The sequence below is a fragment of the Rhea pennata genome, chromosome 3 (assembly GCF_028389875.1).
Source record: "Rhea pennata isolate bPtePen1 chromosome 3, bPtePen1.pri, whole genome shotgun sequence".
In the NCBI taxonomy this organism is placed as follows: Eukaryota; Metazoa; Chordata; class Aves; order Rheiformes; family Rheidae; genus Rhea; species Rhea pennata.
In genome coordinates, this window is record NC_084665.1 from 44211403 (window position 1) to 44237718 (window position 26316).

The following is a 26316-nucleotide window of genomic DNA, read 5'->3' on the forward strand; positions in this document are numbered from 1 at the left end:
CATAAAAACACAAAAAAGAGTATTTTGAGTATTTTTCTGAAAAATGCTACAGTAACAAACTCCAAACAAATTCTTTTAATGTCAACATTTCAAGAATTTAGTTTATTTCAAACCTGAGATCAGAAGCAAATTTCAGATGACCAAGATTTTTTTAAACTGAGTAATGAAACTTGAAACTAGGGAGTTTAAATTGAAATTAGTTTTAGTATTATTGCAAACATATTGCAGTGGTTAAGAAGGCTGTGAGGGAGCTCACTAGCTTCTAACCACCCATTCAATTCAAAGTATTAAAATTCTCCCTCTTATTGAACATTCTATATTGAATCATCACACAGTATCTTCATTAGAAACCGGCTCTATTTACAACTTTTTCATGTCTACTTCTTTCTCAGAATGTCAATTCTAAAAAACAATTGTTTAAAAGGCAGAAGAAAATGAACAGTGTATCTGTAATTTCTATTAATGTATTTTGCTATATTCCTACCTTAAATTTAAAATGTTCGTTTTATTAATTAAAAATGTTCTTGGTTTTCAGAAGTCTGAAAGCTAGATACAAAACAGTCTGAAGACAGAAATGAACATTCAGTACAAAAACATTTTGTACGTCATGAGAAGAGAGCAGCTGAAAAGAACAATAGTACAAAAACTGAAACAAGAGCTGCTCCTTAAAGAAGCTCTTAATATTACCAAATGTTAACAATAATAGTTGAGACTGGACATACGCAAACATTAAATAAAAATGTTCAAGAGACTGTAAGATTAAAAGTATCCCAGGAGCTAGTAAAAAAATTAGGTAGACAGCTGGACCACTGCTCAGTATCTATTACAACTGCGGCTGATCACATGTACTACACAGTTTATTAAATAATGTGAGGCAAAGTCTTACATATTTTAGAAAGTAATACTTTTAATAAACCAAGAGGGAAGAATTGCTCTACTGTGAAAGTGCCATGAATATTGACTGGAGGATGCCTCACTGGAAGGTCTCTGATAAATTCAGGATGTAACTAGGCGGAGAAAGCCTTCTGTCTCCTTTTAGTAACTCCTTCTGAAAACAAGTGAGCAAAAGCAGGCCATTCTTATTTGATGACCTAGCTAGTTAATTTTTGTTTCAGATCGCATAGGAATGTAATACTGATACTGAGATAAGAAAGTTAAATTTCTGTAGTAATACAGCAAGAACGTCTAATCAGAGTTAAACAACATTGAAAAAGTGAAGTAAATGAGTCACAGAAATTTGCTTTTTAAATTGAGAAAATACAAATTCAGATGCTTAATTCACCAAAATTACTCACAGAAAATTTCAAAAGCAGTCCACTAATAAGTGAAGTAAAACAGCAAGTAAATCAACACAGTCTTAATGATGTACAACACAGCTCTCCAACAACAAATTACTAGGGTCCAAATCTAGTTTCACAATGAAAGGAAATAATAATTCCCTGCTGACTGACAATTCCATAATCCTGAGTGACAGTCTTAGATATCAGATACAATTACCTGTTTAAGTTCACTCTGGAAGACTTCAATGCTTAACTTTCTATTTTGTCAAGACTTCTATATCTATGTAATTTTCTATACTGAGTTCAACCTATGTGATTTTCACATGTGCAGGTCTATCTTCAGAAGTCCCATTCAAATTCACAATAAACACAAGTCATCTGTATGGAATGTCTATAAAATAGCAAGCTTCATACTATCCACAAAGGTTACTATCCAAAGTGCTTCCAGAATGCACAAATAATTTCCTAGGCTCTAAGGATGCTCTGCAAGGCTGTCCTCACAAGTATATTCCCCTCTTCTACAAAGACCTTGTCTTTGCAGGAGAAAGTGCAGTTCTTTCGATCACTTTGGCTACCATGATCAGTCAAGGCTAATTCTCAGTCAAGGTATGGCTAACTAGCTAAGTCATCAAATAAGTGTCTTTGTCATAACTCATGGAAAAACTATAATATACTTTTGTGAATTAAAAAACAAATGTTTTCCTTTGTGAAAATCCACACACGGTAGTGAATTTTCATCTGATCCTGTCCCACCTGTCTCCTTCTACCACCTGAACCCAGGACAAAATTCTTCCCACAGCCCAACAAGAATGAAGAAGGCTGAGAAGTAGAATGCAAACCACTCTTTCTTTATTACTGAAGAAAGCTGCACTGTCTTAGATTTTGACTTCAACTGTTCATTTTAGAAATAATTAGAAAAATGGATTCACAAAACAATGAAAACAATTTGCAAAACTTTAATAGTTTAGTAATGCCCAAACTAGTTCATTCTTGTGAAGAAATAGCCTAAAGTATATACCAGAGTTTACGTATACTTTTGTAACATACTTCACCCTTCACAAAGAGCTGTAAGAATGCCACACAACCACAGAAATAACTGCATTCCTCCTCTGATTTTTTGACTTAAAAGGCAAATCCACTCAGCTCATCCCAAAATATATTTAAAAATAATACCCCTAAACAACTTCCACTCCTTCTCAATCTACCGGTTTTGAAAAGGTCTGTAAGCTTTTGAAACACCACACTACAGCAGCAAATGAGAACCTTCCCTTTCAATGGAACCAGATATGCAGGAACTGAGTTAATATATATTATCTTTCAAATTCTAATCAGCTAGATAACTGTCCAGTTAGACATGCTTATGGATGCTGAAGTTTGCAGTGCATCCATTATAGAAGTTATATGCATACAGATGTGTGTTTTCAGATCTCCTACCATTGCAACATAAGAAAAACTGCAGAGTAAATGACTGTACCACATATCTTATATAATGTATACACTTGATTTCACTTTGAATTGACTTCAATTAAGTGATTTTCACGTGTCATAAGACAAACACCAAGGCCCTACTAGATTCACATAATACTGGAAAGATAGCAGACATGCATATGTGGAGTCAAGCACATCTGGAATATGTAAGAATTCCACAGAACATCACTAAGCATTTCAGCCCACTACAAACTTTTCTTAATGACTTTCCAATAGTGCAGTTCCGACGCTGTGTTTTTCCAGTAGCAGGCCCATAAAAGTTGAAATAAAATAACAAATATGCAATTATAATTAGTTTGGTGAAATTCTTTGGTAGGATAATGAGTTCCAGGTATTAGTTAATAAAACAAAACAAAAAAACAATCTCAAACTGATAACTACAAAAGCGTTCTTTTTCATCTAATAAATTCCGTGATCTAACAGCCTAGATCATTAGTGGTCTGTGAAGACCATGCATTTCAGCCGTGCAGCATGCAACAAAGCAGCCATCTAACACAATGCAGAAATGGCAAAAATGGCAAAAAAACCAAAACAAAACAAAAAAACAAGCAATGGCCATGCTAGTATTTTTCAAGGGTCTCCTTACCAAACAGTGAAATCCTATGCCTGACAAGAACTCCAAGTTTGCAGAACAGGCTGAAGACAAAAGAAAAATAAAAGAGAAGAGAAAGGAAAAGGAAAAAGGGGGGGGGGAGAGGGAGAAGAAAGAAAAAAATAACAGCTGATATATGAGCAGGAAAAGCAACATGATGTCACGCAGAAAGAATCAATTATCTGAGCAGAATGTGGGACAGAGTACTAAAGAAAGAGTTTTTAAGTGCATATCCTTAACAAACATGGTTAAATAAGCACATATTATAATTAAGGAAACAAAAAAAAAAATTAAAAGCAAAGCTAATTAATATAAAAGCGTCCTATATGAAAACCTACATGGAAATAACCATTAAAGCTGTAAAAGGGAAAATATGGTCAGTGTGCTATTGAGGGTATCACTGACAATCTGCAAACAAAAGGTAAGGAAATCAGATTAATTGAAGTGTTTGATGGCAAATGTTTTAATTAGTCCAATTTGGATCTTGTCATCTTGAATACAGTAAGAATTTCTTTTTAAATGCACTGCTTTTTAACATATTTAACTTGAGCCTCTTATATGGCTAAAAACAAAAAAAATGACATGATCAATGATTTACTTTCACATCTTTAAATTAATCGTTTTGCTGATGAGCGAAGCTCCATTCAGAACAACGAAGAATGAATTTCTGTGTTAATTCATAGAAGTACACCATCCTACTCAAATTGACCTGGCCTCCAACTCTACAAAAAAGTTTAGTTCAATCTTAATGATCTAGTTCATTCTAAGAATTTTCTGGGAGGGTAACATCAATTACGGTGTTATTTTTTGTGCTGCAAAAAAACATATCTGTCACAAATGACATGAATAATATCATGTCATTTTATTAAGGTATTTAATCAATAGGCACATGCGCCAGCTATCAATCTCTGATTTAAAAGCAGAGATACCCTAAGCATGCCTGCAGTTTATGGATCGGTCCACTGGATCTGAACGTGCTGTTCCACCGAGACCAGAGCACAGTACCAAATGCAAATGCTTTTGCCCAGAATCGGAAGAGCTGGGTTACTGTGGTGCTATTAGCCAGTGCACAGCGACCCACTATAGCAACAGCAATTGCTCTATTTTAGAAAAGAGTCTGGTTGCTGCATGTTCTGGGATCTCTGCTCACTTTTTGTTCCATGAAGCAGACATATAATGCATAGTCTGTTAGGAGGATCCCGGCCCACCCAGTTCAAAAGGAAAACTTGTACAGAAGCTCATATAAATCTTGCATCAGTTCAAATAAAGATATTTAAAAGTTCTCAGTCTTACTTTCTAAACATACCAATGACACTCAACTGACTGTAACACTCAGCAGAAGCCATTTTTCACAGTCAGACTAAATCTACTATGTGTCTCCAGTGCAATTAGTTTAATTAAAAAAAACAGAAAGTCCAAATGGCCAGTACTTGGATTCATGTCCAGAACTAATTCTATATAACTGCAGTAGTAAAGGGACTAGTAAGAGGTCTACTAAAGAAGAAATGTACAAAATTCAATCTTGAAGAAACTGGTTACAAGTAATACAGAAGATAATTCTAGGATACTTCAGGAAGAGGTCTGACCCACATTTTCTCCAAAATAGATCTGGATTTAATGTATTTGCTGAACACGTAATAGCTGTTGCATTTGCTGACATGATCACTACATTACCCAAAATGATACTCTTCCATAGCTTAATGAATGCAAACTTATCTTCATTGGAAAAAAGAAAGCATACAGAAACTGTTCTTACTTTTGAAGGAAATACTATATAAGAGCTGCTCCTGAAGAAATCTAAAGGCAAAACTAAACAGAAAATCCAAAATTCAGCTTTGACAATTTCCCATACTGAGGTGAAAAGAAAATCACCAAAAAATTATGGCATCCTATTAAAATGGCCCAAAACATCTCTCAAGAAATGGATCATACAATGTAGTTTCCATAACCTTTGAGAATTAAGAAATAAACTACACAGTAGCATTGGTTATAGCTGTAATTCATCTAGGTTTCCTAGCATGTGTTTTCTTTTTTGCCCTGACACTTCTCTCCAGGATTTCTGGATGCCAGGTTCAATCAAGTTTAGGAGCAGCTCTGATTCTCTTACTAGGCAACTACATATGCAGGCATCTCACATACAGCAACATAGCACGTGTGTTGACGTCCTGATTCTATGCAGCATGTATACTGATATATCGCAGTCTGACCTATTCCAGAAGCATGGGGTTTCTTGAACAGGCATGACCTCCCAAATGGAAATATATTTTTATCCAGGACATTCTAGACAGAAATATGGTAGCTTATACAATGGAAAATTAACTAGATGCATACATTTTAAGAGAGTTTTTTAATTCTTTGAAGAAGTCATTCACTCAAGCTGTCAGACCAAATAAGTCTATGAGATGACACACAGTCAAGAGAACCATTTCATATTTATGTTTGTTAAGGATGCTAGAAATTTTACTCAGTCATCACACTATCTTACCAACTCCCCACATCTGTATGACTGTCAATTGGCTGCCTGCCTCAAGCAGCAGCAACTCAGTTTTGCATGTTTTAGTATGCAATAACAGCCAAGAAGGCAACCATGACACTCGTACTGTGCAAGCACGCATTAGGACCATCGTTAAGCTTGCACTGCACCTTACCAAATGGGGAGGGGGGTGTTAAATTCAATCAGAAGCAAGATTAAGTACAAATATATCTTTGAGACAGTCAAAAAATGGATAACTTCAGAAGGATCAAGCAAGCTGAGATGTACGTCATGTTACTACTATTGTCAATATTAAGAAAATCAGATAGCAAAAAGAGTGCAACTCTTTTACAAAGCATTTTCACTTTTTATAGGAGATAGTAATAATGCTATTTTCTGAAACTCAGTTATAGATAAGTTTTGCTTTCAAACCTATCATGAAATTTTGCAATAATAATGACTTCTGTATACAGAATGCATTTTTTTTTACATATTTCTAACAGTGAGAAGTGATATACAGTTATATTGCCTGTGCAGCAGACTGTGCAACTGATGTATTGTTGCACATGCTGATAAATTTCAGTTCCTGCATGCTAATATAACTACAACTAATTCAAAAAAAACACCATCACCAACAAACCCCTACATAATCATAACTATGAATTCTCCTACATTTTAGAGGATTTTCTTAAGCGGAAAGAAAATGCAAAAGGCTTAATTTATGCATTCATAAAAATATTTCTCTGCCCCTCACATAACTAAACATTTTCCTAGAGCAAATTGCTGTTCTTTACACACACACACACACACACACACACACACACACACATAAATTTACATTATTTTAAATTTTACCTTGTCACCATTTCTTTCTCCTTATTAGAGGCATGGCCTCCACTGCTGAGAGGCCTACTTGCTGCAGATAAGAAATAGAGGCGATGATTTTTGAAATACTGATCAATCAAAGGGAGCACAACCTGAAATTACATCAGAAACAATTGATTATCTAAGGACTTTCTGTACTATGTTTTGTATTACTACTTACAAGTCACAACTAGAGACAAGAGATTTCATACGTGTTTTCTGCTTCAAATTCCCTTTACATTTTTTCTTTAATGCCTATTTCTCTTTGAATTTCTTAATTTTTCAAAGAAGTACTTAAAAAGTCATTAGAAAAGACATATGAAAAAAATTGAACATTTTCTCTGAACCTGATCTATGTTTCTTAGGAGGAGTACAAAGCAAGAAGTACAATTTAATTTTATTTCTCATCTTAAGATTTGTTCTGTACACTACACACACAGACACAACCATTGCTCTCTAGACCTTTAAATGTAGGTTTAGAAAAAAATCAGCTACCTCTGCCAGCCCACTAATAGCATTTAATGTACACACTATCAAATAAAATCCTTTTATCCAAAAGCATCCTCACTCATTAAGGGCTTGTCAACAGAATCTTTTTATTTACTTGTTATTTTATTGTTTTTTTGTATTTACAATGTTGGCTTCCCAGTGGATGAATTTGCAGATGGTCCTCTATATTTTAAGGTATTGCAATTACAATTCACTGGAAGGATATGAGGGTCAGAGAATGCTGCAAACACCTATCTTTGCTTATTCAGTAATGAACTGAAAAGGCACTTTAGATATACACATGCCAAGAAACTTTCTGAGTGCCAGAACTGTAAACAGATTTTCTTAATTTATATAAGTTAAATCCTTCATGGCACAAGGCGACATCAGCATGGTTTTAAAGCAAGGAAAGTAATACAGAAGGTGACATGGAAAGATACCTGGCTGTGTTCATTCCAATAACTAATGTTCATATTTAACTGCCTGAAGGCTGTAAAAGAGGATAATCTTCAGAACTAGCCAGTAAAAAGAAAATGTAGGGAAGTTAATCATGTGATGTTATTCCTAACTGTTTACCTTGGAGGAAGGGAACACTGAGAAAAGAATACAGTCCTGTAAATTTTTTCACATCTATACTTCATATCACAGTTTCTCAAGCTACTTCAATTATTACTGCTTTAAATTAATTACATTAATAGAAATATAAAACAAAAAGAGCAAATATAAGAACAATAATTACGTTCACTAGCAAATACCTTCTAATTTGTGCTACTTAACTACAGTGACATGGAATAAGCAAAGATATACTGTACTTTGGCAAAGAACTTGATTTCTTGTTCATATGGGAAGTGCTCTCCTTTGCCTCTGCTGCCACCATCTGCAGAGAAAAACATTAAGTTCTGTACTTCATATCATAATTAGACTGCTCTACATTTTTCTTCAAAAGCATACACTGCAGACAAAAGTAGTGTTCTTTACATGTAGATTTAAGATACCACAGGAGATATACATGCTATTTAAACAGGCATTTTATGACTACTTCACAACAACAAAAATTATAGTAAATAAAATGGGCAGACAATAATTGCCTAGATCTTCATAGATGTATATTACTATAGACATCTCATAGTCCACAGAGATATGAGAGATGAAAATTTGGTCCTGTATTCTTATTTTTGAAATTATTGGTAACTACAAAATCTGGAAGGCCTTGCTCATCAGGGAAGTAAACTAAGTATAACAACAAATGTGTTAGAATAGTTAAGTAAGGACTTAAAGTATTAAAAAAGAGAAGTAAGGGCACGAGAGAAGTCTTATTTCTATGTTATCTCATGTACCTGAATTTCACAGAATTTATGTTAGCTTAGAGAAATCCAACACGTTAGAGAAATAATAACATAATGAATTCTGATTCTGATGAAAAACATCTCTCCCATAGTCCACAGCAGAAACAAACTGACCAGATCTGTATTACATTTTATGGACTTTCTATCTGAAGAACAAAATTAATGAACAGCTGCCCAACAGAAATTAATCAATAGAACTATCCATCTAAGATTAAACTTGTTTTTCTTCCCCCATTACTATAAAACTCAAATACGATTTTGAGACATAATCTCATTCAACTCCAAATTATGAGAATTGATTTAGCAGTAAGTTTTAGAGGATAAACTATTCATCATTTATTCATTACTTTCTTTTTACTTATCCATTGAGGTACATGATGGTATTTGTTCCACTGGCATTTCTAACGTTTCATTATTTATTTCTTCTTGCAGTTATGCAAAAAAGTATAAAAGTAAGAAGAAAATGAAGCTGTGATAATCAGCTTTAGGAACAGAAGTAACCCAGTGACTTACCAAGGCCAGGCTTTTGCTACCGTAAGGAACCATGGCATATAAGCATTCAGAAATTCGGTAATTTCCACTTTGACACTAGATAGGTTTTTGACTGAGCATTGATTTATTCGGCTTTCTGCTGTTTCTGTCATTAATACTGAAAATTACAGTCTGCATGCCCAGGCACAAAGAATAGCATATGTTGTGTGGCTCCCACATTCACACAGGAGCTGTGTCTGTCTAAGATTTGGGGTCTTACAACTCACATAAGAAGCTGATCTAGGTCATCAAACTTTTATTTTGTTATTAACAAAAACAGATTGAGTTGAGCCATTTCTTTCATAGCACTGTTGAGATAACACATGCTGGGTGCCTGTAAAAGACCATTTCCCATTGTGAGAATTTGTTAAAGAGGCTTCTCTACTCAAGCTCCTCCTCCAGGAAAATTTCTGATCAGTACTGATGACTAGTTTAATTTGCTCTGTGAATAAGTGATTACATGTGAGTAGCAAATATTAATATGCACATGTGAGAGGTTATCAATTTGGGTAAAAATTCAAGCAGAGATCTAGTTCTGTTATTCAAAGAAGGCCAAAATTTGGCTGAGTACCTTTCATTTGAAACCTTTATGCAAAGAATGAATTTTGGAAAGTGGTATGAATATGTGAACTACATAAAGTTATTTTCTACACAGCTTTCCAAAAACCATTTTCTTCATCAAACAAAGAAAAAATCTTTGTCTAAGGACATGTCGCTTTTGGAAATTTTCCAGTTGCTTTTATAATCTCAAATATCTTGGTTATTTAACAATACTTAATAAATATGTAAGAATTACTATACCAAACTCCAGAATGTATTGATGGGCTTCATCCACATATCTTATAAGCTGCTGAAGAAAACTGTAGGCAAAGCGTTTCTCGATGGAAGGCGTGTCTAATTCCAGGTCCTTAAGTCCTCTGAAATAATAAGCAAGTGAACTTCCACACGTGCAAGGACTCAAAGCAGCCTTAACTCTTCAAATAGTCAGAGGCTATTACTCTGACAGTAATTACATGCTCATTAAAATTACAATTATTTTCTCTGTTTGCAGTAGACAGTATTCTTATTTAGGTTTTGATCAAATTTTTAAGATAAAATTCAAATTTCTCAAGTAGAGGTTTTCAGAAAAAACAGATTAGGCAGTCGAACAAATCCAGTATCGTTTTAATTTTCTTCCTTTATCCAGCAAAAATTACTGCTTTACATTGCCCTCTGTGGATTGATTTTTGGGCTAGGAAGTTTTGAAATGACCAAAATACTCGATTTAAACAATTGAAACTAGAAGTAAATCTTCTCTCCCTCATGGAGACCCTTCCCCAAGAATCTGTTTAAAATCAACTCACTTCGAATAGCTATGTAGCATTTGTGAAAAATCAGGGAACAACAATGAAATGACAGAACAGCAATTTACCTTCTCCAGGATGTTTCAGCATTGTTACTAGTCTGATATGGAAAGTCTATCCTCTTCCAACAAGTCAGGTATCAATTTGCACAAAAAAGTTTTATGATGTGGGGTGTTGTCTGCCCACACAAGTTGGCAATGCCAAAAGCCTTGATTCCGCAGGATCAGGGCTTTAATGGCTGAACACTGGGAAGCTACGCTTAACCAGCAAGGGGGTCCAGCACCCACTGTCATAGGCACCAAGTACACTAGCATTCTGTTATTTTGTAAGTTAAAAAAGCATACCTATTGAATATGACTTCTATTCAGTGCACATTCCTGCTCTAAATAGGACATTGTTGGTGGTAGGTTTCAGTTTCAGAGAGATTCTGGAACTAAAACAGCTTTCTCAGCCGATACTATCTTAAGCTTTTATGACAGTATGGTCACTGAAGGCTTTAGGAGGTGCTAAAGCTTAGGAATGATCAGTGTTTACATGGTCTATCTTGCTGAGTTTCCACATCAGGAATACTGCCAGCACATGGTCTACCCCTACACGGTCAAAGTTGTGAGCTGCTACAGTGGTGATTCAACATCCCCTACATGAAGTCACTTTACTCCTGGTTGGCAAGAACTGCTTGCTCAGACTATTCTGTACTGAGTTCATAAAAAACACCAGCAGAAGAGGTTGTCTCCACAAATTGTAGATTCATTTTCTGCTTGTTTTGTACTCACTAACAGGTAAGCTACATCCCACTGATTCCCTAATTATTAATTTATCTGAAAATTATCTGAGTGACCACTCCAGGTTAAAGATGAACATTATGATTTGAAGGGACATGGAATGAATTAGAATGGTTATGTCACTTCAAAGACTGGGCAAGAATGATTGCAAGGCATATGTAGCAGAAGGTCATTAACTGGGAAGTGGACCAAGGAAAAGCGTGAACCATGCTAGACAACCAGACTTGTTTGTTCATTTGTCAGCACAGTGATCACATACAGAGGCAGCAAGTACATTGAGTTAACTTGATAGAAAACCTGTATCTGACAGCACACATGGCTGTAAATGAGGCAGGAGATGGTAGATGCCCAAGCCAACAATTATATTACCATCCCTCTGAATCTTACATTCCAAAACTCTCTTTTACTGGTGCTCAAGACAGACAGAAATAATAATAATAAAAGAGGATTAGGCCCAAAGGAAGATGTGACCTTGAATACGACTGATGAGTCTTTTGTCATTAAGTCATGGGATGAGAAAATAAACTTTTGTTGAATGATTTCCCTCTCTGTACATCCAACTCCACTGAGGGGAACTAAACCAAATTACTCCAGTTATCCTGAAAGAGTACCTAGAGTTATTAGATATGCAGTGGAACTCTATAAAGGGATTCAATTTTAAATGTGATATAAGAGAAAGAAGTGGACAGATTTTAGGTATAGATGCTAAGCTAATTAATTCACAATGATTTCTTAAATCCATCCCTGTTTCATTCACTTACTAATGTTCATCAAGTCCTATAAATCTCAGCTAGTCATTCAGTCTTTGACAGTGACTCATATTTCTTAAGCCATTCTGATGAGGCAGATAGGCCTCCAATTTAATTAAAATTTTATTCCCACTGTATTTAGTAGGTGAAAATAAAGGTCATAAGAAGACCAAATGGAATTGTGTTTATTCTTCTGTAGAGAATAACATATATATCTACTGAATTATGCATGTTCTGTTGATTATTGCATTTATTCACTATTATTATATTAACACTGCAAATATTTTCAAAACAAACTTTTTAAAAGCATTGCTTTTCATTATTACAATATTTTAATAATATCACAAATTAATTCAGATGAAAGAAATGAGTTTTTGATTTTAGAAATAAAAGTCTCTTTTTTACCGAAACAGTCTCCTGTAGAAATTCCTACACAGAGGTGCAAATGCCTGACCTATAATGAAGACTTAATAATTCCATCGCTTGTATTCTCCTCATTTGATATAAGCAGAATGTTAAATTTACTAACAATTGGACTGTATGGAGATGTACAGACTGTAAACAGAGGCAAAATGTCCATAAAGATTTCAGAGAACTGTGCTTGTGCTTTACACGGACCCCAATCCTAACTCCATAATCCATTTCATTCTTATAATGACCTTTTTTTTTTTTTTTTTTTTGACAGAAAAGCTTAGGATATTTAGAAAACATCTGTGACATTAGTACTGAATTACCTGGAGACAACATATCCATTAATCTGTAGAAATTTTAGAATATCCTGTGCTTTTTCTCTGTCCTTGGCTTTTTCTTTGGCTGTGAGTGTATCATAGGGAACCAGAAGAGGATGGTTGCCGCCTCCTACTAATGAAATGTCCAGAGAATTAAAAGGCAGTTAATGAGTATCTGTTGTGACGATAATTCCCAATTTGCAATTGCAATGTGGTATTATCACATAGTGCATTACTGTATAATCGAATCTGAAGCACTAACAATACTCTTTTTTGTTTCTTGACACAAATTGTTTCTCTAAAATATTCAGATAGAAATTTAGACTTGACTGAATATATCATTGTAAATTAATCAATTGCTGCAAATATTAGAAAAATGTTGGTTTTACTGAAAAAAATATCCATTTTCATTAAATCGAGTTATAATTATAATGTATGTTTCTAACAGTTAAGCAGTTATTTCCTTCTCAACAGTTTTTGCAGTATGTAATACATCCTTTTATAAGAAAGCCAAAATCTGTCATTCCAACACAGTTCTGCTTTTAAACACTCTGATGACAGCAAAGGGTTCATGTAATTCAGCAAAATATAAGCATATCTACACAAAATATGAAAGAGTGATGTAGATGTATTTTATAGTTACAGGTTCAAGCCAGAAAGGTATAAAAATATTCAGCATATATTATTTAAACTTGACGAGTTTGATCAAAAGATTGCTACAGAAATAGAAAGATAAATAGAATTCCATTGTATTTCTTACAAACAGGTGACGTATTGATAGCTCTCTGTATGTAAGCAACTAACTTGGCAGCAAAACAAGGTAGTTATTACTAATATAAGTATCTGCATAAAAAACAACATTGCTAGGATTTCACCTTCTTCTAAAATTACCATCATATAGCAGATCACAATTAATTGCTGTGATAATTGCTATGAAGTCCCAGAGAATGGTAAGGGAAATGATCAAACTTCTCTCAAAAGAAAATGTTTTACAGCAAGTCTCTAGTAATAATATATAAAAGAAGGAAACAAATCCTCTCCACAAAATGTTGGAGACATATCCATGGCTGGCTTTGGAGGTAACATATTCTAAAATTTTCCACTAGTTCTGACAGAGTCCTTTAAAGCAGATGGAAAATGAAAAACTCAAGGGCAAGTTGTGTTGTTGCTTTTATTTCTTATTTATTTTGAATCCATAGCCCTTAACACTCAAATCACTGATTTTATTCCTGGTATCATAAGTGCAATCTATTTCCATACTACTAGAGTTGAAGACAGACATCCCAAAACATATAAAGAAAGTACATACGCCATATCTATGAAAATCATAATTTTGCATTATTAACTATAAGGCTTTTTCCCTGTTCTGCACATGTCAAATTTTTAATATATGTACAGAAATGATGAATTCAATCATGCAATCACATAAATGGTTATGCACTTGCTCATGAACAGTGAAATCAGAGTCATCAGTTTAGTATATCTAGCTGAGATTTCTGTAAAATTCAAGATTGTTGCATGTTGCAGAATTTTGTCATTCTAAACTGCAACATTTTTAAATTAGATTTACAAAGTCTTAATACAATATAAATAAATAATCTTATTAAATAACTTGATTTCTCTGACCCTATTAGTGTTTTAAATTTAAAGTATTCCATTCTAAATGACATATTAGATAGTGAGTGTGCATGGCACAGACAAAATTCCAGAGCAAAAGTATGATAAAGCCTTCTGGAAACATTAGAAAACTGAAGCTACTTGAAATCATAAATCTTCTCCAAAGAAAATGAAGTTTGCCTAGCTGCTTTCAAAAATGAAAAAAAAAAAATGGCATGAAAAGTTGTATTACTGAGAATTCTTATGTCAGTATTGCTGAATTTATCTAACCATTAAAGAACAGCCATGGATGATAATCTGAAAGAGATCTTGCCAAAGAAATGGAAAAAAAAATCTATATAAGAAATAAATTCTTATATGCATATCTGTATTTGAAGTCTGCATTACTGTTCTGTTCTTTACACATACGCTGTATAAAAAATTTTTGAAGACCGGCATATGTACTGAAATAAGAAAAAAAAAATCTTCAAAGGCCCCATTTTGCTCAGCTGCCAAATATATTTACTTTTCAGCCAAGAAGCACACTATTGGAAGGCTCTCCTTCATTCACTATGTCAGCCTTTAGCCTTTTCAGTAGTGCACTCCTCTGCATAACACTACAAATACTACAAAGCCTTCTCAGCAAAGTGCTGCTCCGAGGCAAATTTTACTTTCAAAGACTCCAAATATAGCAGCCCCATTAAAAAATCAAGTCTTCCTGCAGCATATAGTTTCTCAATTTAGCTCATTTTACAGCTACACATCCTGAAAAAAGCTTTAAACAGCTTATAAACATTGTAATAAACTGCAATAAGGAGAAATGTAATTAAGGATGTGGAAATTCATAGTGATTTATTGAAGACACTTCTAGGTGAAACTTCTGTTTTTCATAAAAGCTAAACTATCATACATTACCTGAAAGTTTACGTATAAATAACGTCAATAAAAGCAAACAAACAAGCAAACAAAATCAGACAAGTCTGGCAATGTTATTTAGAGAATATCTTTTGATAAGACAAAACCCTAGCTTCGGCATTTGCAAATGAAAACTTGCTGTGTCTCCAACTATTACTTCCTCCATATATGAATCTAATTTTAGATGCAAAAAAAGTTGTCTTTAACACAAAAAACAAACAAATGTAAATACAAATGTACTTTAGAAACAGTAAGTCACACATAACACGACAATATTTGTCCTCCAGGTTAGCAGAGATCACAGAGCATGTGCAACTTCTCATGTGGAATCAAGAATCTACTCTAGGACCATCCATTTATAAACGCAATAAATGACATGTATTTCTTAGTAAACACCTTTTCAGATCCCCCTTCAATAAATAAGTAAAATGAAACCAAAGACAACCAAGTAACATTTTGAAAGACTACTGATAGAACGAAAATGTATTAATGCAGCATGAAGCTATTTATAAGCCTTGAGTTCTCTGCCTTTGATACATTTGAACAGGTAAATTACTTCAGTAGGAACTGTTACACTCAGACCCATAAAAGCTCAGGTATACCTCTAAGCATCAAAAATCACAAATACATAATTGAAAACTATAATTAGGAATAGATATTTTCTTATTTCTTCTTTGTCAAGACTAATTGACTGTTACCTTTTCTGTTAGTCTAATACTTTTCCTCAAATACATGACCTAAGACAATCATATAGACCTTAATACAATGTAAATAGCCATGTATTACCTTTTGCTTCAAGCTCCATTTTCTTTTTCTTTGCCCATGTGTTATGGTAGTTTTCAGCCATCATCTCAGCCATAGCCTTAGAAAAAGGAGAGTTTAATGACGTGTGTTGCAATGGTTAATCACAAAGAAGGCAATTTTCATTAATATAAGTTTTTTTAAAAAATAGAATGCATATAATCAATTTTCAATACAATTGTGCTGTAATGCTTTACTGAAAACATCAGTTTTATTGAAAAAATATGATGTAGAATTTGGGCAGATAGGGCACAATGTAGGTAGCAACTGGACCAGCTGCTGAAGAGAAAACTGCTAGTACAGGAAAGGAGGAGCCACAGGAGAGGAGTATAGTCTGGAAACAATACTAGATTGTCCAGCATAGACTTGATTCTCAAAGCAAGGCTGATGGGAAACTCCAGAAGGCCCTGGTGAGGCAAAGGATAACAAAACAGTGGACTGAATCAGGATTGCTCTTGCTGGCAATACCTATAAACTGTGGGTGTAGCCTCGTCCAGGTGAATACTCCACTGTATGGAATTTGAAGTTGTTCACAAGAGAGCACTCTCATCATAACTAAAGAAAAATGAATCATAAAGCCAACCATCACAGTGTCATAACTGAGGGCCACAAAAGAAATTAATGTTACGCATGGGGTGGTATAGCATAAAAGACTAAACACAAGGGAGTAATTCAAGTTCTAATGCCATTTTCTTTGATGACAGGCTGATCACTTTTCTCTGGGTTTGGTTTCCTACTTTACAATACTATGATGATGTTCACATTAGAGCCATGTCATGAGCATTATACAAAGTTTGTATGGTCTTTTGACTATTCTGAGTCTATGCAAATCTCCAATTCTGCAATTGTAATGACACTGTTCCTGTAATTTGATAATAGCCTAGTGATAGAAGTGGTGTTATTCAATTATCAATTTTATTAACTCTTCGCAGTGATTAGCAATCAACTGAATAGTATAAATCATGACAATTAATGGGGAGAAAATTCTTCTTCTTATAAGTCTAATCAGCAATCTACAATGGTTAGAAATATAAAGCTGGAAACCACAAGGTAGGAATCAAGGAGGGAAAATCTCATCTGAGAACCGGATCAGAAGCACAGCACAATACAGTATACACTGCAGTTAGCCAGTTACCTTGCTGTTGCTGCTTGTTTCACTGCACTACAACAAAGCTCAAGATGGGCTAATTTAACCCTGTGTTTTGTACGCAGCACTGCGCTCCATGTTACCATCACTACCCTGCTTACTTGCTTAAAACAGTCTAGTGTGTGTCTACATAATATTGCAACCACACTCACAGTAACTAGTACACTGAAAAAACTAGCAATGCATCTCATTAAACTCTATGACAAAACCTAAGTCACCCAACACTTCATTTTCTAATGTTATAAGGTTTGCCATAACATTGTCTCATGACTAATTTATTCAATGTTGAAAAAAAAAGAGCATTGGCAAAACTTTTGGAGGAGATGGTGGAGAAATGAATGATAAACACAGAATAAAGCTGATGCTGCAAGCTCTTCTAAACAAATTCTCTTCAAGATGACAGATGTTTGCAAAGAGGGCTGGGAAATCAATCCAGGACTAAAATAAACTTTGGAGTCTTACAACCTTATCCATGCTTCTTAAAGTAACAAAAGATCAAAGAGAAATGATGAAACAGAGGAAAAAAAACCCTCAAAGTATATCAAAGGAAATAATATAAATAAGGCACGAATGTTTTAAATAAACTAGAAAAAAATAAGAAATTAAACTGCCAAAAAGGGGGAGACATATTAAGTGTTTCTGACTTACATGAACGTCTCTGGAGAGGGTGACATTGCTCATGTCAATTGCTCGAGGGCTGTAACCATGGGCTGTATCTACAGAGATCTGAATGACAAACATGCAAAACAATGGAGTTACACATGCTTTTGATGCAAAGAAGTCAGCATTAACAAGATACTGAAGGTTATGAAAGAACTAAAAGAAAAAGAGCTGCTCCTCTATCTCTAGAGAGCAAAAAGATCCTAAGTAACCTGAAAATTTCTGTCCAATCAAAAAAATACTAAAAGTGGAAAATGGAAGTTAAATGTAGGCAAAGGTCTAAATTTTTTGTTAGGTAATTACAACAAACACTGTCATTTGCTCCCAAAGATTGACATCAATTAGACAAGAATCTCATTCATTCAAATGTTAATTTCACTTGAACAAATCTGTAAGATTTGAATTAACTATGAATAATACTGTATTGAAGTTATGGTCAAACCCGTTTTCCAGAGATGTTTTTGTAAAGTAGAGGCAGACTAAAACTCACACCTTCTACTTTAAGTGAGTTCAGCCAAAAATCAAGGTTTGAATTTTGCCTTTCAACTCTACTGCTATACACAGGAGTGGAATCTATTAAATTCATGACCTTTTCCTTTTCTTCCTCCTCCTCACTCAGACAATATTATCTTGAATTTCTCTCACTCTGTTGCCTAAATTTATCACATGATTTCTCATTACATTGACACAAATGGTCAAAGGAGGATAATCAATGACGGAGATTCCCTGAACAGCATAGAACCTCTAACACTGATTCAAGAAGTGTGGCTAGAAAAGAGGCATTGCTGGGCTTTCCTCTATGACAGCCTTAAAGGTCCGAAAATGCATGGCAGAACCTAGACTGTGGTCCATAGGACTGGTACTGGGCAATGATGCCAGAACCATACTCAAACTGCATTTTGAAACCAATCTGTGTCAAGAAAAAAAAAAAGATATATAAATAACCTAAATCTTCAAATTATTGTGGAAGCCATATTATCATTTCTATCATATTTAACAAAAAATAGATCACTGTATTAATTAGTATTTCATAATGAAGATGAAATCTTAAGTAGTATCTTCAAGAAGAAATGCATTTTCTCTGATTATATAAGCATCTCCTCAAAGCCAGAAAGAATTAATAACATTTCTAAAAGACTAGGACACTATCTTATAAAACAGCTTGAATCCCAAAATGGCATTTTTTTGTTTTAAAGATAATATTTCAGCATTGATACAATCTCTGAACCTGGAACATTTAGAACATATGAATCTACTCTCTAGAATCTGTTCACATAATAGTACATCATTACATCTTTATAGAACAAAAGGGAAATCAGGGGATTTCAGTAAACAGTATTGTAACCTCACTTGCTAACTGCACAGTGTGGTAGGAGAAAGATCTTTAAGGAACTGGTTGAAAAGTAGAGAAACAATCCAAACATAAGATATCTTTATTTGGAAATGCTATGAAGGTGACTGAAACCCCAACTCCACAAAAACTAGAATCTTCAAATGGACCATTTCTTTGTTGATGCATGTACCATCTTATTCTCACGACCACTCTCCTTCGCAAAGGACAAAGGTGCTTATTGATATACTGACATAGTCTTGGTCATGTTGGTCTCAAACTGGGAACAGGAAGCAACTCTAATTCCCAGAGGTCATACAGCAACTGCTTAAAATAGAAATAGTTTCTCAGCTTTAGGTTGGAATACTGTAAATTCTGTTTAAAAAAATGAAATAGTGGTAGTTTTGGTCAGTTTGACTTACAATCTGTGTCCAATTTTTCTTAATTCATAATACTACACCTGAGTAAAAATGAGCATACAATATTACCAAATCTACAGTACTGACTCTAGAAGGGGACAAGATAGAACAAGGTACATAAATGGGACTCAGATAACTGTGAAACACCTAGTTGCAAAACTGCAGGACAAAACTCCTGCAGAGAGGCCTGTTGCCCCAACAGCAGTTTTCAGCATAAAGCATAACAACTATAGGCACTTTTATGACAAAAAATAGAAAAGATAATATAATCACTTGCTGCAATACACTAGTAAAATGAGTGAATTCTGCTTAGTTCTTTCAAGGGACAGCTACAAGAGAAAACACTAGCAGGAACAAGCGGTAGGATAAGACTTATCACAAAGACAGGTGTTGATGGTCTCCTGATTAGCAGGTCAGGAAGACCCTAGTGCACATATTCCTTCAACCTTTGCAAAAATCAGACCATGAAACAAAGGGCAGTGATTAAGTCCTGAGACACAGAGTTTGGACAGGATGGAGAGACTGATCAATTTAAGCTTCTAAAGGGTACAAAAAGACATATCTACAACTAGCATATGGTTGCCACCTAAGCAGCAGCCAAGGAACTGAGAAGATGCAAGGAGAACTTTACAACTGGTGTTCTCTTATCCTCTGTGTCTTCATGAGGAACACTAGAGAGACTGTGAGACCACCAGGATAAAAGCATTTCAGTGCATACATGCTGGGCAGACTACTTGGAAACATGTCACGGTGATAGTGAGTACATGGATATGAGTGAGTAAATCAATTTTGCACCAGTTTCGTTTGGAAATAAAATCACCTTCCTCCCTTGTAATATCTCCCTTTGAGAGTTGCAAAGGTGTTGCTACAATATTGCAATGTTAATTCCTGCAAACCAATAACAAAACTCTCAAAGGAAGAAGATAATAAGATTTGGCCCTCTGATTTCCAGGGCACTGATTTACACTATTGCAAACCTACATACGCTTACATATGAGTCTACTTTTTAAGAAAGATATAACAGAATCTGGTATCTGTTATACCAAGATTCTGCTGTAACAGATAAATCCATATCCACCATACAAACTTTTAGAAACTTACTAAAGTTAGTAAGTTCTTATTAGTGTTCAGAATTTATTTCTAATGTCTGGTATTATTTTCATATGAGCACATACAAGGCTTAGAGATTGAAAGGAACCATTTCAAAAGGTATATATTTATAACAGAGAAGAGAATAACACAAAGGATGTATGAGTAACACACAGAAAATAAATTTGGATTTAAAAAGTTATTATTTCGTTTCCTAAAGCCAACAGTTCAAGCTGTCACTTGCTATTCTAACATGAAGATATTGCTTAAATACACTTAAGATTTCTCAGCTGGAAGTGGGAAAATACTTTTTTTTTTGGGGGGGGGGGTAGGGGGGATGACAGCAGAATATATTATAATACCCAAAAGTCAGGAAGTTTGTAAGTCAGGAATTTTGAGACAGAAATATAATTTGGGAATTGTAATTTGCACTTCATCCCAACTGCTAAATCTAATCACATGATACATCTGTTGTCATCTAGAGTGAGTTGGAGGCGCAGGTTCAGCTGCTCCTTTTTCACATGCATATTGCCACGCTTGCACATGGAAATTGTGCAGAGATAAGAAGAGAGAGAAAGATTTTTCCACTCTATTTCCCTCACTGACTTGGCTCCATATGTTACTGAGAGTCAAAGATAATCTGGCCCCTCATTTTAACTTGCAAAGTATGTAAAGCTTTCAGAAAATATACTGACAATATTTCTATGTTTTATCCTAACATCATTTTGATTTAAGGAGGCTATCTTTAAGGTAAAGCCTATCATGAAAATTTTCAGAACTTTGACTGTCTGTAGTTGTAAACTTAATTCTGCATTAACATTGACATTTGTATTCATTTTCTCTTAAAAAAGAAATGAAAATTATTAATATATGTACCTTTATTTCTCCACATGTTTAAAGGTATCCATAATTCTATAAAGTTCCACAAAAAAGGAGATCAAAATCATTTTAATATTCACTATTTATGTGTAATCACCTACTGATATAAATAATTCTCATAAATAATTCAACCAACTTTTAAAAAGTAGAATATTACATTAGTATTTCAATTTTGTATACTTTTTTGAAAATTTTTATCAGAATACTATTTTTGAATAGGGAAAGCTAAGCAAGCAGAAATTTCCAGTTTCTATGAACAGAAATCAAAATCTCAAACCAATTTTACATGTTGTATGATTTCTTGCAAAAAATATTTCCATGTATTTTCATGCTTCATGAATATTTCATCATTTAAAACTTAAAAATGAAAACATACTTTGCTGCATTTTTCTGGAATATAAAATGACTTACCTGACTGGTTTGAGATATGCGACGTGTTCGATTATAGAGAGCCATGGAGTCTCCTTCCCGTGTTCTTTCAATCCTCCATCCCCATGCCAGCATGGTTTTCAGTGATTCTTTTATTGGCCATCGATAAATTTCTTTCTCCTAGGAGAATATACAGGCAATAATTACTGTGTTAATTCTGTAGCTCTATAGAGTGAAACATGAATATTGAACTTTTGCCTGGCTATACTGAGATGCAAAGTAATCTACCGAAATCAGCCCTTATGGCAAAAGGTCACAGCAAAGAAGGAAATAAAATGCAGATGATCACAAGGGTAACAGTGTTAATGTGTTAATGGCATGTTCAGCTATCATCGCTCAAAGGTGAAGCAGCTAATTATTATGAGTAATAGGTGCTTTGTCTACTACAGGAAGCAAAGCTCAAAATTATAGACTCATAGAAAAGTCGATGTTGCAATGGACCTCAGAAGGTCATCTGGCTCAACATTCTGTTGAAAACATGGCCTTAAATTAGGTTGTCCAGTGCTCTGTCAAACCAAGTCCCTCCAGTGAGGGAGCTTTCACCACTTCTCTGGGCAACATATTGGAATATTTAATTGTTCTCATGACGAATACTTTTTTCTTATGTCCAGAATCTTCTGAGCAGCTTACACCTGTTGCCTTTGTCCTGCCACTGGGACAAGAATAGCTCCATCTTCTCTACAACTACTTCTTAGGTATTAGGAGACTGTGATTAGATCACACCTTCTTTTCTTTAGGCTGAACAAACTCTTTCCCTCTTTCTATATCAAGCTTTCCAGCCTTCTAATCATCTTCACAGTCCTCTGCTGGCAAACCTAGCTCCTCACTAACCAAGCAGGCACGCCTGCCTGATCTCACTGCAAAACCGTAATGGTGACATGACACTTCGGCTTCATCACAAGTTAGGTTCAGCCAAGAGAGAAAGTAGCTTGAGTGGCCTAGCTATTGTACGATAAAACCCCGCTTGTCTCCTCTTGAGATCTCAGAGGAAGAGAACAATCACGCCTTAGCTGATGCATTCTAAATTAAAAAGAAAGTGATGTAAACATAAGGTGATACACTCAGAGGGAAAGACGCAATCTTTTAATCACACTGGATCAAGAAGAATGAACAAATTCCTCACCTTTTCGGACAATAATTTATATTGTTTCATTAATGGTTGCACTTTTGCAGACTCAGAATATGTTTCACCATATACCCATCCATTGGCAAACTGAAAACAGTAATAGAAAAAAAAATATAAAAAGTGGGGAAGAGGGTAAATTATGAAAAACCTTATTTTTATTTGTGCAAATGAACTAAATAATGCTTCTGCAGGACTATTTTCTTTCTTAAATTTCCTTCTATTATTTTTTCAACAATATTGTCAGTCCTGCTTTGTCTAGTTGTAGCAAAATAAATTATGTAAAACGCTATCTTTTTGAAAATCAATGACTACTTGAAGTAAACAGTTCAACTCATTTTCTCTTTCTTGATTTCCTTAGAGAATGAGCCTTGATTTACACAGAACACAATACTGTTTTACATTTAAGGAGCAGTTTCTAACACCGGAGACAGAAGCTACACAGAGACACGGAATTCCTAAGGATTTTTTGGTTTAAAAAGTGAAATTTGGAATCAGTAAAACTACAGTTAGCAAGTATATTTACTCAAAATTCAACAATAAAGAAATGGTGAAACGCCAGTATGAAATACTCAAATGTACTTACAGAACTACTCCAAAAAAATGTAATTCAAAAAAATATAAACTTGTATCTTACAAATACCAACTTGTAATCTTATGAAAAATAATAACAGTCAGAGTAAAATCTTCTTAAGATTAAAAGGATACACATAAAAGTTCGTATTCTGTTTTAACAGGAATATAGCTATTACCTTTTCCATTGACCATTTATCATGAGAGTGTTCTGCATATTTGTTAATGAAATAGTCTAGCTTTTCAGGGATTGTAATGCTGAAAGTGAAGGGGAAAAAGTCATTATATTCCAAATGCTAAAATGTGAATGGTATTGCTTTGAAGAAAACTTTCAAATAAATAATTAGCAGCGTAGAAATACATGCAAAATATCTTACTGTCCTGCTTTCCTCATAAACAGTTTGCTTCAAGCCCCACTTAAATCAAGGGAAAGAATCTAATTTATTTAATGAGCGCTGAATGAGGACTATAGCTGTTACAGGATTTTTACCTCTAACACACATGTGCAGTGAAAAAACAATAATGTTACCCACTACTCATGGGGGGGGGGGGGTTGCCATGTTTTTCCTACTAACATTCATTTTCCTAAGATTAAAAATATAACTATGACCTACAGTTTCAGAAACACAGTCCTAACTTACTATATATGTCAGTTATAAACTAGTTATGCTACCGATCCTTTTTGAAGTATGCTATATATACATTATATATTCCTATAAATTTCAATATATAACTGAAGCACTGTAACTTATGACAATTCAAAACTTATATACTCAAGACTTCTTTTTCCAACATCCCAATGAACTGCTGAAAAAATTAGCAATATGCTTAAGAAAATGAGTATACAAATAAATACACTAGTGCCTCAACAATACACTGCTGAAGCTGAGATTTCTTGAGCAATAAAAGCAGCTATCTTAACTGTCAAACAACAGAGACAGAATTCTTTTCCAAAAATCATTTACTAAATATCAGTTTTTTTCTGCATCTGCATTCTTATAATTGAAAGTGCTTCTTGCTCTTTTCTGAAATAGCAACATTTTCCCATCTACAACATAGAATTTAGGCAGTGACAGTGTTGTACTGCCATCTACCGGAAACGAGGTGAGTCTGGTTTTTAGTTTTCAGTCATAAGATGGGAAAAAAGTGGAAATGTACAACAAAATGATCTCATCTACAATCAAAGTAACAGTCTGCAAGAGCCTAACCGCATAGAAAATAGATAGAGGCCATAAAATATTTATCTAACATCACTAGCAGTTTTTTATTGTTCAAAGGTGTGGAGGGGCAACTCTAATGATAGTATAATACTTTGCATAAATTCAGAAACATAATAAATGGGAGCTACAATAAGGTCATATCATAAGTAGCTTCATTTAAATAAGGCTAAGACTGGTAAGCACCAGGATGCAGGAGTGGCATGTAAAAATAACACAGGACAGGATAGAAGCAATTCTGAAAGAAGTAGTACTTTCTTTGTCCTGAGTCATCACAGAATTTGGAAATGAGAACCACAGTAATTGATGACTTGGGTAATGTTAGGTAGCATTTTTTGGAACTACTGAATGTATTCTGGCTATCTACTATATTTCTCTGAAATGAAATCAGATAAAGTCATCTTCAATTAATCTCTTAAACGAGAGTAAAATATCCTCATCAAATTTTGCTAAATCTTCACCTATTTTAAATATAACTTGGGTGAATGAATTTTAGTGGGGACTGACATGATTCCTATATTCCAGGCCACATTATGGCTTCTCCTACCATTTTACAATGTCCATGTATGTACCAGCACAGTGAATCAAAGGTGTCAGTCAACTGAAGGAATTCTGTCTCCTGAGTGTTAATACAGACAGATTGCCCACAAAGGCAATTGGAACAGATGTCCTACAAATGGTATATAGATATAGTGCATAATCTCTCTGCTGGAAGACTATTCCATACAGAGCAGAAGGTGGCTCTGGCTGTGACCAAAAATCAGGAAATGAGGAACCCTTTCAGATGTGTGTTTTGTCTGGCTAATGTGCAGTCAGAGTCTGACTGCTCAGAGAGAACAAAGATCTTTTTGCCTGCTTCCTCATCATTCAGAGTAAAAAGACACTATATAAATATATGATCAAAATCAGCATCTGTAGATATACTATCATTCACAGGCACTGGAATTAGCATCTTGGCTGTTGTTAATAATGACAGGAATTATTTCTCTAAATGTGTATTTCTTGCTTTAAAGACAAGATCTCCATTTTATCTAAACGATGAGTGTTCAAAACAGGCATGAATAAAAACCGTAACTTCACATCATACCCAGTAACAGATTCCATCCCTCTTTTTACCCACACAGGGTACAAATTAGGTGCAACAATGTAATTCCTTACTTTGAGGTATCAACAGGTTGAGGGTTAAAATTCCCATCTGAATCCATTGAAGACTGTTTTTCCATCGTACTGACATAATTTGATTCCATATAGTCTGGAGGTAAGGCCCCTGCAACTGCACTCAGACAAGGCAAGGCCAGTTTGAAGAGTTCTTGTTCATACTTCTGTGGAACACACAAGGTAGAGAGAGAGCAGTGAATGGAAGCTACCAACATCCTTGCTGAAGCTGACATAGCTATAGGTGAAACCATGTAGCCATACAATGACAGAAATTGAATTTCTGTTCTGCAAATAAAAGAAATTGATGGCACATAA

The 26316-nt window shown here is 34.6% G+C and overlaps 1 protein-coding gene across 5 annotated transcripts in view; it reads right to left on the reverse strand.

Moving 5' to 3' along the window:
- The window catches only part of RYR2 (ryanodine receptor 2), a 444114-nt gene that overhangs the window by 101832 nt on the left and 315966 nt on the right, over nucleotides 1-26316 (reverse strand). For 3 of the 5 annotated variants that reach the window (XM_062572154.1, XM_062572153.1, XM_062572151.1), the window contains 11 exons: nucleotides 26002-26165; nucleotides 23806-23884; nucleotides 23054-23143; nucleotides 21913-22050; nucleotides 17773-17850; nucleotides 15963-16038; nucleotides 12672-12798; nucleotides 9865-9980; nucleotides 7999-8063; nucleotides 6689-6810; nucleotides 3355-3404 (listed from right to left, as the gene is read on the reverse strand). In XM_062572154.1, the coding sequence (XP_062428138.1) occupies nucleotides 3355-3404; nucleotides 6689-6810; nucleotides 7999-8063; nucleotides 9865-9980; nucleotides 12672-12798; nucleotides 15963-16038; nucleotides 17773-17850; nucleotides 21913-22050; nucleotides 23054-23143; nucleotides 23806-23884; nucleotides 26002-26165 (1105 nt within the window). The remainder of the gene's footprint in view (nucleotides 1-3354; nucleotides 3405-6688; nucleotides 6811-7998; nucleotides 8064-9864; nucleotides 9981-12671; nucleotides 12799-15962; nucleotides 16039-17772; nucleotides 17851-21912; nucleotides 22051-23053; nucleotides 23144-23805; nucleotides 23885-26001; nucleotides 26166-26316) is intronic. The other 2 variants (XM_062572155.1, XM_062572152.1) reach the window with 1 other exon arrangement.